The sequence below is a fragment of the Phascolarctos cinereus genome, unplaced genomic scaffold (assembly GCF_003287225.1).
Source record: "Phascolarctos cinereus isolate Bilbo 61053 unplaced genomic scaffold, phaCin_HiC Scaffold_726;HRSCAF=1367, whole genome shotgun sequence".
Classification (NCBI taxonomy): Eukaryota; Metazoa; Chordata; class Mammalia; order Diprotodontia; family Phascolarctidae; genus Phascolarctos; species Phascolarctos cinereus.
Genome location: NW_027556098.1, coordinates 1,934,206 through 1,949,152, shown reverse-complemented (window position 1 = coordinate 1,949,152; position 14,947 = coordinate 1,934,206). Strand labels below are relative to the sequence as shown.

The window sequence follows — 14,947 nt, the reverse complement described above, 5'->3', positions numbered from 1 at the left end:
CCAGAAACCGCTCTCCCTAGCTGCTTTGCTTAGTATGCTGTGTGTGTATGTGTACATACGTGTGTGTGTGTGTATGTGTTTGTGCATGTGCATGCCCACACTTGGGGAGGGGTGAGGCCCATTGTTAAGAAAAGACAGGGATCACCTCGAGGGGGGGAGAAGAGAACCTTATAATCTGTATGATTTCAGAAGGGACCAGGTTGCAGGGTAGGAAGAGATGAAAGAGGAATCTGGTACCACTAAACCTAAGAATATTTATCAAAGCAAGATGGGCAGAGCTGTGAACTGGGAGTCAAGACCTGGCTTCCAGTCCTAACTTATTGCCAGCTATGTGACCTTGATCATGGAATCATTTCACCTCTCTGCACCTTAGTTTCTTCACCTGTAAAATGAAATGATTTGACTAGATCATCTCCAAGGTTTCTTCTATATCTTTCATCTTATGATTCTGCTTCACAACTTTTGCCTAAGCCCATCCCTATACTTTATATAGTAATAACAGAGCCTCTTCGATCCAAATAAAAGAGGGCTGGCCTGGGCCTTTTTCTCTACTTCTTCATGTTCTCTTCATTTGTCAATGTCATCTATTCCTATGACCTTAATTATTGAGCCCCTTCCCTCTCTTTCTATCTCTCTCTCCACAACTGTTTTTATCTTTCTATCTCTTTCTCTCTTTAACTGGCTCTGCCTGTCAGTCTCTCTCTCCATATGTATTTTTATATATGTATACACACACATACATATACATACACATGTGTATATGTGTGTGTGTGCATATCACACATACAAACATACATACATGCATCTGTACATGTATATTTACTGCCTCAATATCTGCCCTGGGCTCTCTTGGTTGACCAGTATTTATTGAGTAGCCATGAAGTGTCAGGCATTGTACAAGGTATTGGAGGTACAAGTACAAAGGACAAAATAATCCCTACTTGTAATGAGTTTACATTTCTAATGTGGGAGATTATGATGCAAAATATAAAGTTAATAAATAAATACAAATATACACAAAGTACTTAAATACAAGGAAGTGGGAGGGAGGGCACAAACAGTTGGGGGAGGAGGTTGGAAAAGCCTTCCTGCAGAAGATGATGCCTGGGCTGTATCTTTAAGGGAAGAGAGGGACTCAATGGGCAGAACCAGGGAAGGAGTGCAATCAGTGACAAGGTTGGAAATGAGAGATGGAGTGTCAAATGTGAGGGACTGATAGAAGATCAGTTTTGTTAGATTACAGAGTTTAGAATGTGAAGTAATGTCCAGTGAAGCTGGAAAAATAATCAGGAACCAGGTTTTTCAGAGTTTTAAAAGATTACCAGGTTTTATATTTTATCCTAGAGATAATAGGGAGCTACAGTGGGTCACTTAGTCAGATCTGTGCCCAAGAAAAATTACCTTGGCGATAGTATAGAGATGTACTGAAACAGTGTGAGATTTTGAGTCAGAGAGACCAATTGTTAAAATAATCTATTATCTTAGGTAAATTTATTATTTAGAGGCAATAAGGATCTGAATTAAGGTGGTAGCTGGGTAAGCAGAGAGGACATGGATTTGAAAGATTGCTGTGAAGGCAGAAACAGCAAGATCTGGCAACTGATATGTGAGGTGAAGAAGGGTGAGAAGTCTAGGATAGGATAATGCTCTGGTCCTCAGATCTCCAACTACCTGATAAACATTTCCACCTCAATGTCTTGACATCTCCTCAAACTCAGCATATAAAAAAATCACACTCCTCATCTTACTCTCTAACACTTCTCCAAACTTCACCCTCCTCCTACATAACCAATTAGTTGCCAAATCTTTCTACCTCCATTACATCTTTCATATCTGTTTCCTTCTCTTACACACACAGCTACAACTCTAATACAAGGCTTCATCACCTCTATCATAGGCTATTCCAATAGCCTTCTAATTGGTCTCCTAGCCTCAAGCCTTTTCCTACTTCATTCTCTAATACAATTGCCAAAGTGGTTTTCCTTAAGGACACATGTGACCATGTCATTCCCCTACTTTTTAGATTTCATTAGCTCATCTCCAGCATAAAATAGAAATTCTTCTATTTGGCTTTCAAAGCCCTTAGACCTTCATCCCCAAACTATCTTGCTAGCCTCATTATGTATTATTTCCCTTCTCAAACTCAACTGTCCAGCCAAACTGATCTTTCTGTTCTTCTCACACAACACTCCATTTCACATCTTGTGCCTTTATAGTGATTGTCTCCCATGCCTGGAATACACTCCTTCCTTTTCTCCAGCTCACAGAATCTCTCTCTTCCTTCAAGCCACAGTTCAAGCACAACCTTCTGCATAAGGCCTTACTTAGTTCCACTTGGTAGTACCCTCCCTCCCTTATATTTAACTGCCTTGTATTCTATATAAACTTAGATGTACCTGTTCTTTCTCCCAGTAGAATGGAAATGCCTTCAGAATAGGGATTGTTTTGTTTCTTTTCATTGTAGCCCTAGTGACTAGAATAGTATCTGGCATATAGAAAGTGTAAAAGTGTTCTGCAATTTATAGCCTTAGAAATTTGCTTGCGAGGCCCTGAGTTTATGACCGGCCCAAGGTCCCATAGCCAGCATGTCAGAGGCAGGACTTCAACCAAAGTCTTCTTGAACACTGTCTTGCCTCTTCTTTTAAGGACATGCTTTCCATTTTCAGGGATCTCTTATTATTATGAAGATTTTTATACTGATAGAATATCCACTTCCTTAGAACTTCCACCCATTTGTATGAGTTCTTTTCTCTTGGAAGTAGGTAAAATAAGGCCTCTTCCATATGACAGCCCTTCAAATATCTGAATATAATTGTAAAGTCTCCCTTTCAAGGTTGAGCATCTATATCTAGAGGCTAAATGTCTTGGCTTGAGGCAGTGTGGTATAGTGGAACATGTGTTGGACTTGGGGTCAGAGGAAATACGACTTTGAATTCCACCTCTGGCGCTATGCTATTTTCACTGTGTGACCCTGGACAAATCACTTAACCTCTGTCTGCCTCAGTTTTCTCATCTGTAAAATGGGGATAATAAGAGTACCTCCCTGGGTTGTTGTGAGGATCAAATGAGATAATGTTTGTAAAGCACTTTGCAAACCTCAAAGGTTATATAAATGCTAGTTAGTATTGTTATTGTGAAGCTCAAACAAAATAACAAATGTAAAGTCATACATCAATTATGATTACAGTTCTTTTCTTTTTTCCTCAAATGGCATGGTTTCCAGACTCTCCATTCTGGTTGCTTCTTCTGAACACCCTCTGATTTTTTCAGTGTTCTTCTCAAAATATTGTGCCCAGAATTAAGCACAATACTCCAGATCTATTCTGAGATGTGCCTCTCTTAAATTCTTCCTATTTCTGAGTCTTGATAGTTAACAAATGTAATAGTTATATGAATAGAATAGAATATCTCCGATTTGGGCCTGTGAGTGAATGACCATACCAAAGAGATGTCAGTAATCTACAACAATGGGCTGAATTTAATCAGAGAAAGTTTAATCTTAGGTTCAAAAATTAACTTCTTGAGGGAGGTGGGAATAATAGTTAAGACAATAACTTCTGTGAAAAAATCTAGTAGTGTTAGAGGACCACAATCTCAGTATCAGTCAAAAATATTAAACGGAAGTCATAAAGTAAACATGATCTTAGATTACACTGACAGGCATTCTTTAGAAAATGGAGGGGTGATTGCACTAATCAGACTATATCTGGAATGTTGTGTTCAGTTTAGTGTGCCATATTTCAGGAAGGATTATTAATTGGAGAATGTCCAAAAAAGTGTGAACAGATGGTAAAGGGCCTTGAGACCATGCCATACCATTGAGACCTTGAGACCACTCATCTGAACTAAGGATACTTAGCCTAGGGAAGAGAAGACTTAGGGAGGACATATCAGCTGTCTTCTGCTTTTTGAAGGACTGGCATATGAAAAAAGGATTAGATTTGATCTGCTTGGCCCCAGAGTACAAAACAAGATGCAGTGAGTGGAAATTGCAAAAATGCAAATTTAGGCTTGAGACAGAAAAATATTCCTAATAATTAGAGCCATGCAAAAGTGAAAAGGGCTGATCTGGGAGGATCACCCTCACCATCATCATTATAACAATCACAACATTTATATAAGACTTTACAATTTGCCAAACACTTGGCAAATATCATCTTACTTTATCCTCACGTCAACACTGGGAGGTAGGTGCTATTATTATCATCCCCATTTTATAGTTGAGGAAACTGAGGCAGATAGGGGTTGTGACTTGTCTAGGATCAAACACTTAATAAGTGTCTAAATCCAGATTTGCACTCAGCTCTTCCTAACCCCAGGTCCAGTGTGCTATTCACTGTGCCACCTCACAGTCTAACACTAGAGGCCTACAATCAAAGGTTCATCAAATGAGATGCTACAGAAGGTGCTTCTTGGAATAAATGTCCTTTGAGATTCTTTCCAACTCTGAGATGCTGAGATTGTGTGACCAATGTTTCCCAAGAGGGAAGCCACCTAGTCCTAGTCTACATTGTTATTCCAAACCAGCTATAATAGCAACACACTTTAAAAGAATGTTATTCATTCCAACATATTTGTAATAAGTACAATTTTTGAAACACATACAAATCACGAAATCCACTACTTGTAATGTAGTTAGTTACTGAGAGAACTTGTTGTCTAACTCCCAAGCCATGTAATGGGTCAAGAAATCTGGGATCTAGCTGAATTTTTCAGCAGTGTTCAGTTTGAGGCAACAAGGTGGCAGAGTAGATAGAGCACTGGGACAGGAGTCATAAAGACATGAGTTAAAATCTAGCCTTCAGATATTTATTAACTATGTCATCCTGGGTAAATCACTTAACCTCTGTATTCCTGTTTCCTCACCCATAAAACAGAGGTAATGATAGCACCAACACCACGTTCCCCCTTCCAGGGTTGTTAAAAAGCTCAAATGAGATGATATTTCTAAAGCACTTAGCATACTGCCTGGCACAGAATAGGTATTCAATAAATGTTTGTTTCCCTCCTATGTGCTTAAGTCACACTCTTGCTCAGTTTCCTCAGCTGTAAAATTAACAGGATGGATAATATGATCTCTATTGTCCCTTCCACCTCTAAGATTCTTTGGTTTTCTGGCTGTAAGGTAGCTCACCTTTAAGGACCTAACAGACAACAGAGCTAGCTCCCCGTGCATAGGTGACTGTTTACTTTGTTTATCTTGAGTCAAGATCAATGGTACAATTGGGTTTCAATGGCCTGGAGTGTTGCATTTGAAAAGGGTAGCTTGGAATGTATTTATTTAGCCTTCACTCAATGTTATGTCCATTTTATCTAATGAGGATAGCATCACAAATAGTCTTACCAGTTTCCAATTTCTACTCTACCCCCACCCCCCACCCCTAACCATTTTTGCAAGAACTGCTAGCAAGAACTTCATCTGATTTTTTTGAATGTTTCATCTTCCTTTTCCTCCACCCACTTTGGTCATGGTGCTAAAGAGCAACATTGTCCAAGAAGCTGGAAAAGGAAGGAGGAGAAACAAGGAAACAAAGATTGGATGGTTAATTCCTTACTAACAGAGACTAAACTATTCAAATGTAGTTCTAAATAAATAGAAAAACCTAGGTTGAAATTTGATTAATCTGGCTATGTATCTAAGATAAGATAGGATATTGGTAACGGCCCATATTTATTTAGTGTTCCAAAATTTGGTGCTTGAACTTGACAATAGTTCTATGAAGTAATGCTGTCATTCCCATTTTACAATGGAAGAAACTCAGATTAAGTTACTTGCCCCAAGGTCACACAGCTTGTTAGTTATGACAGTTAATAAATAAAATAGCTCTCTGTGTCTACATATTACAATTAACATGGAAATTCTCCCATGTATGGACAGATGTGCCTGTGAATGAATGGGTATTCCAAAGATATCTCAACAATCTAGTAAATACTGGAGAAGGTATTTGAACCTAGGTCTTCCTGGCTGAGTCAGAAACTGTGTCAAATTGGGGGGAGGGTGGCAGATGGAACAAGAAGGATGGAAGAAATGGAAGGGGAAGGAAGAACTAGTTTCTCTTGCATGCCCTAGATGAAATTTCATTTTGTGTGCATTGGTCAAAGGGACATTTTGAGACTAGAACTACACTAGGGCTCTCTTTATCTTTGATTATCTGATAGCTGGCACTCACTCAAATGGTAAGTTACATGCCTCAAGGCATGCAGAATCTATTGAAATGTCCTGATGGCAGGTGGTTTATGAGTGAAGCCTGGGCATAGTGCAAATGCTTTCCATAAATTGACCTGAGAACCATAACCCAGTTGAGGCCTTATTGAATCTGACAGATGGCTGTGGATTCATAAGAGTATTATGGGATCCTTTTCTTTAGCATTTTATTTTTTTTTATTTTTTATTTTAGGCAATTGGGGTTAAGCAACTTGCCCAGGGTCACACAGCTAGTAAGTGTCAAATGTTTGGTCTGAGGCTGGATTTGAACTCAGGCCCTCCTGACTTCAGGTCTGGTGCGCTATCCACTGTGCCACCTAGCTGCTCCAAAAACACCCTTGCACTTTTTTTTTTTGGTGAGGCAATCTGGGTTAAGTGACTTGCCCGAGGCCACACAGCTAGTTAAGTGTCATATGACTGAGATCAGCTTTGAACTCAGGTCTTCCTGACTCCAAGGCCGGAACTCTATCTACTGTGCCACTTAGCTGCCCTTTTAATACTGGCAGGATACCTTCCTCACCACTTCCTTATTTCCCTGCCTAGCTAACCCTCCTACCTACCCACAAGAGATTGGAAGCTCACTGGGAGAAGGCAGTGTTTCTTTTTGCCTTTGTATCTCCTCAATGTCTAGCCTAGTGCATATAGTGAGTGCTAAATGAAGATAGAAATATGGACTAGACCCGTGGTTTCATTGTTATAAGGAGCCCCTGGTTGAGGAAATTTGCTATACCAAAGCAAGTTAGCATCCCTTTGAAACTTGCAATTTAAAATTTGTTTAGAGCATCAAGAGATTAAATAGCCCACCCAGGGTCACATAGGCAGTATATGGTGGGACCTGAACCCAGGTCTTCTTGGCTACAAGCGCACACTGCCTCTGTCTTAATAAATGGCTTTTTAAATTGAATTATTAAACTCTATGAGGTAGGCAGTATAAGTATTATTATCTTCATTTTATAGATAGGGAATCTGAGGCTCAGAGACTTTAAAGACTGAATGACACACACACAGCTAAAAGCAGCAAGTATGTGACTTAAACCTATGTCTCCTAACTCCAAATCCCGGTCTCTTTCCCCTACAGTCTTAAGTGATTCTTACTTCCATCATGATTAATAGTTCCCACAAAGTATATAACACCATTTGAGACATTTGGTGTTGATAGTTTAGTTGAGCTGTCCCTAGTCAAATGAAATATATTGTTTTTACTCAAAATATAGTAAATTTATACATTTTCCCTTGATATTTTCACTTTAAAGTGGAGAAAGAAAAGGAAATCATTTGGGCATCTTGGGCGTGGTCTGCTGGCCACCCTCAGTACTCTTCATCAGAGTTTATACTGCCATTTACTAAAGAATAATGACTCATCTAGAGTTATAAAGCAATCAGTGGCAAAGTTCATTGAAGCCATCCCCTTAGCAGTTCTGTACTCTGTATTTTTTTTAAAGACCCCAAGTTAGAGATTAGTAAATCATGGGAAAATATTATTTACATTTAAGATTTCCTTTTCTATCAAGTTTCTCAGTAAAATACACTTGACCTATAGGAATAAATAAGAATAAATAAGCTCCAGCTCACTGTTACTATCTTTCCGTAGGGTTACAGGTAAATTGTAGATGCTGCCATTCCTGTTTCTTAACCTAGGGCAAATAAGGGGGAGGGCTAAGAGTGAAGAATGGAGTTGAAAAGATAGGAATATTAATGAAGTCTTCCTTCTCATCTTAATGAATGATGCTTTTAGCCTTCCTTGTTAGGGTCAAAGTTGATTGTACTCTATTCAAAAAGAATTTAAAAGCTGCTCATTTCACTGAAAGGAAAAAGATGGTTGGTAAAGGATGAGAGACTGAATAAAGAAACTTTTCATCTCAGAATATGTGTATGGTCTGGGTAGGTGTTAAGATGGAACATGTCAGTGTGTAGTTTAATCCAGTATAGTCCTTCTTTTGGGGCTCTCCTCAGTCTCGTGGCTCTTTTAGAGTCTATCTTCTCAACCCATAACTCTGAACCCTCAATTCCATGAAATCTCTTCTATTCCAGCTAACAAACACAGAAAAAAACATACAGCATGTGATGAATTAAATGAAAGGTAAATAGACCCATCAATTAAACATTAAGGGTTCTGTGCACCCAACCCCTCTGCCACCTCAAGCAAGTTTCTTGGGAGTTCGAGACTTGGTTCCCAACACAGACGGAGGGAGATAATTAGTGATTCATGGAAAGGTGCTAGAGAAATTCTTAATAGTAGTGGGCTGCAGATGATCACAGAAGCCTTAGGTGTTCTCTAAGGCTGAGCTGGTCCCCATGGCTAGCTTTATTTGGACTGTTAACTTATGGCCATGAGCCTTCTACCAGGTCCCTCTCTCTTGCCTCTTCCTCTTAGCTGCCTCTTTCTTGTTCTTCATAAGACCTCTCCCCGGTCTTTTCAAAACCTCCCATGCTCAGAGGCTCTTCATGCTTAGAACTCATATTCAACCTTTCAGGACATGGATTCCCAGAAAGTGCATAAATTAGGAATAAATGTAATATAAGCAATTATATAGAAATGGCATAAATGGCATGTTAAATAAACAACATATAAATATATACTTAAATGGATCTATGATCTGGATGGCATGTATATTCGTTCTAATGGTAGAGAACCCATCTACGCTCTTCTATCCTGTACATTCCTTATCCTTTTTCCTCCTATAAACCCTCAATGGAGAGAATTAACCTGATGCTCTAGAAGCCTCCTCTAGGTCTTCTACCTTTTTGTAGTGTAGTATTAAGGCTTTCTGCTATCCCTTACCTTGATTGGGCAATCTCCTTTCTTGTCTGGATATCTTTCCCGCCACTTCTTGCATGCCAGACATGGTTAATATGACAAAGACTAGTAAGACCTACGTGAATCTCTCTATTGATGTAAAATTTTGATTCTTTGGAGATTATGGTGTCTCATGACTGCCAGATATATAGTATTACAGGGAGAATATTGGTATTAAACAGATGGGGGTTTGTGTCATCTAGTAACTTGAGACTGTTGAAAGCATTTTTAGTTTCCAAGATGAGAATGATTTATACTCACATCAAGAGTATCCTTGAGGAAATTATGAGAAAGGAAACTGCAAGCTTTTGCAGATGATTTTCAACAGCAGGCTTCCTAATCTTCACAGTCACACAATTAATTGAAAGGTGTAGAGTTCACAATATTCCGCCTTCTAAAATTATTCACTGGGTGAAAAAAATCTTTTAACTCAAAGCAAAAGCACTGTTTTAAAGCTTGTTTCTCCCATATGATGCCACTTTATTAGGTACAATGGAATGGTATATGGAATTCAGAAGTCCTGAATTATGGAGGCACAGTGTCCTGGGGGGGGGGGTAGGCTTTTGGGTTGTTTTTTTTTAAGCCTAGTGTTCAAGGATTGCAAAGAACAGAGGGAGGGGAGGTGAATAGATAGGTTGTTCTAGGCATGAAAGATACAGCATAAATAAAAAATTGCCAGCAGAAGATGAAGAAGAACAAGAATATTTTCCCTACTTACAGAGAACAGGAATGCAGTTGATAAGGGTGGACAATGAGTAAAGCCCACACTCGGTGAAAACCCAATCTAGAGGACTTTTAGAAGGATAGTGATGTGCTTTAATGAATGAGCTGGATGAATAATTGTGAGTAAACTCTGTATGTATCCTGTATGTATCTATTTATTTATGTCCCCTCCATTATTCTTTCAGAGGACTTATTTAGTGTTATTGCCTTTCTTTGAATCCTCAGCCCAGTGCCTCTCACAAAGTAGACAATTAATAAAAATATTTGTTGATTGTTTGACTGAAGCAGGGACTTGAGTTGGAGAGTTCTATGAGGAAAAATCTGACTCAGTACCTGGATGAGAGTTTAGCAGTGGAGAAATTGACACTGTAACCTGTTTAAAATAGAAAAGACAAACAAACAAACTGGGATTTGGAATTTGCCCCCAGTTTAACACACTATGAAAGAAATACCTACACAAAAGGGAAGTATAGGAAACTTTTCTGAAATAATTCTGAAATAACTCTAGCTAATCAAATACTCTGGTCAATGGTAAATGTACTGTATCCAGCCTCGCACACACCTGGGCAAGTCATTGAACCTCTGTAAGCCTCAGTTTCTTCAACTGTAAAATGGAGTTAATAAAAGCACCTACCTCCCAGGGTTGTTATGGGACCAAATGAGATATTTGTAAAATGCTTAGCATAATGCCTAGTACAAAGTATATGCTTAATAAATAATTGTTCTTTCCTTCCTATACATCTAAATTTATTTTTTTAGATGGTAAATATAACAGCACTCATTAAAAAGAGGCAAATATTTAATTCCTAAACAATATGTACATTAGAAACTGGGACAGAAGAAGGGAAAGATCATGGATGAGAAGTGAATTAATTTGATTACTTGTTTGGTCCAGATCAATACTACTCAGCCCCCACTGAGGCGGCCTGCCTGAAGACAGCTGGTATGCATGCAAGTTTCAAAGAATTAGAATATAATAAAAATACACAGAACCAAAACTGTACTAAGTCAAGTTTATTTTTGGGTGTGACAATTTAGAAGGCCATGGTGTGTCAGAAAAAGACTAGATCTGAAGTCAAGCCTTTCATCTATAACATGGGGTTAATCATATTTGCCTTGTCTTGCAGGGTTGATCAGAGGATCAAATGAGATGGCATTCATAATGCTCTTTGTAGGGGCAGCTAGATGGTACAGTGGATAGAGCACCAGCCCTGGATTCAGAAGGACCTGAATTCAAATCTGGTCTCAGACACATAACACTTACTAGCTGTGTGACCCTGGGCAAGTCACTTAACCCCATTGCCTAGCCAAAATAAAAAAATAAAAAACATAATGCTCTTTGTAAATCACAGCATACAATACAAATGTCAACTCTCATCATTAGCATTAATAAAATCAAATGCTGTGTTATGAAAGTATAGAGATTCTGGCTAATAGAGATTTCTGAATAATAGAATGTTGAATGACAGAACTTGTTTACTTTCTTACTTGGGGAGGGGACTGTGGATTTTGGTTTCCTGAGCACAAATGTATATGCTAGGATTCTCGTACTTGGGGTAGTTGAGAATGTGAGAGGTAGGAGTAGGGATGATTTACTGGCAGATTCACGGAAGCACCTACAAGGTATTATTATAGTATCATTCTAGGGACTTTAATGAATCGGTCTTGTGAAATTAACAACATATCTGAATAACCACAGATGTTCAGGTTCTCCATAGTTACACTTTAGTTCCTTACTTAAAGGACTTGTTTATAGAGGTGATGGTTTACCTTGTACCAATCATTCACTTTTGCCTTGTTCCCAAGGTTCACTCCCATAACCTATTGAATAATGTGGTTGGGCATGAGGGTTATGGATTATATGAAAAGAGGGGTTCCAAAGGTTTCATGGCCATCTTTTTTGTTTCTGAACCTCCATTCTTCTATGAAAATTTCCCACAGTATAGACATAAGAAAACTTCCCAATGTTCAATTTTTGAAAACATTTTGGGGGCAGCTAGGTGGCGCAGTGGATAGAGCACCGGCCCTGGATTCAGAAGGATCTGAGTTCAAATCCAGCCTCAGACACATAACACTTACTAGCTATGTGACCCTGGGCAAGTCACTTAATCCCATTGCCTAGCCAAAAAAAATTTTTTTTGCTCATAATATGTTGAAACAAGACAAATCCAAAGTCACAGTGCTTCTAGAACTTTTAAAAATAAGTGTAGTTGTTGTTCAGTTGTTTTCAACTCCTTCTGACTCCTTAGGGTTTTCTTGGCAAAAATACTGGAGTGGTTTGCCATTTACTTTTCCAGCTCATTTTACAGATGAAGAAACTGAGGCAACCAGAGTTAAGTGACTTGCACATAAGTAGTAAATGTCTGAGTCAGATTTGAACTCAAGGAGATGAGTCTTTCTGACTCCAGGCCTGGTACACTGTGCGACCTAGCTGCCCCTCATAATGAGCTATCACACTGTATAAGGGCTGTATATCACACTGTGTAAGATCAGATCATTGAAATGTATCTGCCAGTTGACATTAAGCATGCACTGAGATTTTGTTCAGTCAGATATTATTTCAGATACCTTAATCTTTTCAATTTCAGACAAGTTAAAACTCATTTTTTTCTTAGCTTTTTGCTAATGCTCCCTCAAAAGGAAAATGTAATTTTTATCTTCATTATCCTTTCTCCTAAAACAGAACAACGGAACCGAGGGGATCACCGAGAACAAAGAGTAACTGTTCCGCTTTCTGTGGTAGCACCCCCACTTCCTTCTTTACCTGCATCCTACGGCAGGAAGAGGCTTGAGCTTAAGGACCGGCACTTTTTAGCGGTAAGAATTTCTGCCCATGGGCAGAAGTTGTTGAGTTACCATGTATTGGTATGGATCTATCATGTAGCTCTAAACAGGTAGTCTAGGTAACTGGTTGGCATGATCACCTCTGCCCTTCTGTCAGGATGGGTACCATGATTGATTGAGGGATACCTGTAAACAAAAGACTCTGTGGTTTTTTTCTCTCTGTCTTATATTTCCTTGAAGATAGAGATAACTGACATGACAGGTTAAGGTACCAGGGATGACAGGTAATTGTAATACAAAATATCATGTACAGTTAGGAGAATGTTTGGGAAAATCTAAGAGAAGTTTAGAATAATGTATTAAGTAGCAGACAGACATAATATAAAGATAAGAATATTACTCTTTAAAAAGTAATAATGCTAATTTCTTAACAACATAGTTTTTAGTTTTGCAACATGGGGAAACATTTTCAGGCAACAGATCCACCACTCTGCTTAGTGTGCCAATCTAATCATTGTTGTATGCTGAATTTCTCAGCACTTCCACAAAGTCTGGATGTTACTGTCTTTTGTCAATGCCCTACAGTCTGACCTATGCATCAAGCAGTGGGATTATATACTGTCATCATTATGGGAAACCTGAATAAACTCATCGTCAGCAAGGGTTATTCACTACAAGATTTTTTTGCCTTTGAACTTTAAAGATAGCTCCACAGAATGAGAATAATGAAGACCTGGACACTTAGGGGTTTAAAGGTGATAAAGTAGAGAGAGTGAAGGGTTTGGAATCAAGAAGACCTGTTTCAGACATTTACTTAGCTTTGTGAACCCAGGCATCCCAATCTGTCTCAGACTCAATTTCTTCGTCTGTAAAATGAGGAGGTTGGACTTGGTAGTTTGTAAGTCCCTTCCAACTCTAAATATATGACCCTGACATCCTTAGGATCATGAGACAATAGGGATATCACAAGTAGCAATGTCCCAATCTTTCGATGATTGTTGAACCCCATATTACTCTACAAAGAGTCTTGTACTTTTTTGAAGCAGGTGCTATCTAGCTCTAAAGTCTATGGTCCCTACATTGTGTGGGCTTCTGTACTACCACCTTTGATACCAGTGCTATGAATATGCGGATGTGAGAACAGTGAGAGTGATGGGTGCACAGCTGAAATAAAATGAATGTAACCACAGTCCTGACAGTAGGGAAGGTCTAGGAGAGATCATAGAGTCCTACCACATTTAAGTCTGCTGTGATGATATGCAAAAGGATGGCAGAAGTTACCAGAGATTTGATGCTGCTGGTTTCCCAGTGGGTGGGTCCCTAAATGAAAGCATCAAGTCCTATTCAGTAGCATCTCCATTAAAGAACTCAACTCTCAGTGGAAAGGACACTATTTTCATGATTTGATGGCAAATGAAAGAAATTCCCTGACCCCCACATGACATTTAAAGTACTCTGGATGCATATACATAATTTCTGACATGTTATACTACTTCCACATTGCACTCCCTGACCTGCTTCACTAGAGAAGCAATCAAATACTATAACTGTCTCTAGTGACACTTTTGCAAGGGGCTAGGGGTGAGGAAATGGGGAGGGGAAGCTCCCGAATGTTATGGGTTGACCCACTGGTTTTCCTCCCCTCATTTGTACAGCCACCTCCTCCTGTGGCTAGAGCCCTTGGCTGACTGCCAGTTTCGTACACTCTTTAGACCAATTTTCAGTCAATGATTAGTCCCAGTTGTAAAAGGACCCAACTTTCCTCCCAGATGGGAAAGCCTACCATAAAGACCACCGCTGAGAGAAACCTTCTGCCCCCCTTCTTTAGTGACCACTTCAAAGTAACCCCCTGGCTCCCACAAGTGGGAGGAGCGGTACTTAGTTTATTCATACTTAATTTGAACCAGAGATTCTTCAAGTAAAACTTGCAGGAAACCAAACTTGCCAATTTAGATGCACAAAATGCTTGTGGACTGAAAAAGCAGTGAGAGTAACAAAGATCTGATTAGCATGGAATTCCCTCAACAGGGTTGGTCTTATAGGTAGACAGAGTATGCAACTGCCTCAATGACATGATTTCAAGAGGTCGAGGAACCTCCCCCCAAATATATATTGTACATCTAGCCCACCAATGTCTGCAATTTTACAATTAGAGATTCTTTTGTTCCTTTTTAAAATACAACTGTCCTTGGGAGAAGTAACCTATTAAGCCATGTCAGTGATTTATATCATAGTGTGAATGAGTTTCTGAGTTCCAAATAATGGAAAGGAAAGAATAAACAGAAACTCTGGAGGGTGGAGGGACACCATAGAGCAGAGTTTCTTGATCTGGGGTCTGCAGACTTTAAAAAATATATATTTTTACAACTATTGCCATATAATTGGTTTCTTTTGTAATCCTATACATTTTATTTTATACATTTAAAAAACATCATTCT

At 39.0% G+C, this 14,947-nt stretch overlaps 1 protein-coding gene across 1 annotated transcript in view; it reads left to right on the top strand.

The window, feature by feature from the left end:
• The window catches only part of NHS (NHS actin remodeling regulator), a 432,063-nt gene that overhangs the window by 385,056 nt on the left and 32,060 nt on the right, over window positions 1-14,947 (top strand). The window contains exon 3 of the mRNA XM_021007405.2: window positions 12,409-12,542. Coding sequence (XP_020863064.1) covers window positions 12,409-12,542 — 134 coding nt within the window. The remainder of the gene's footprint in view (window positions 1-12,408; window positions 12,543-14,947) is intronic.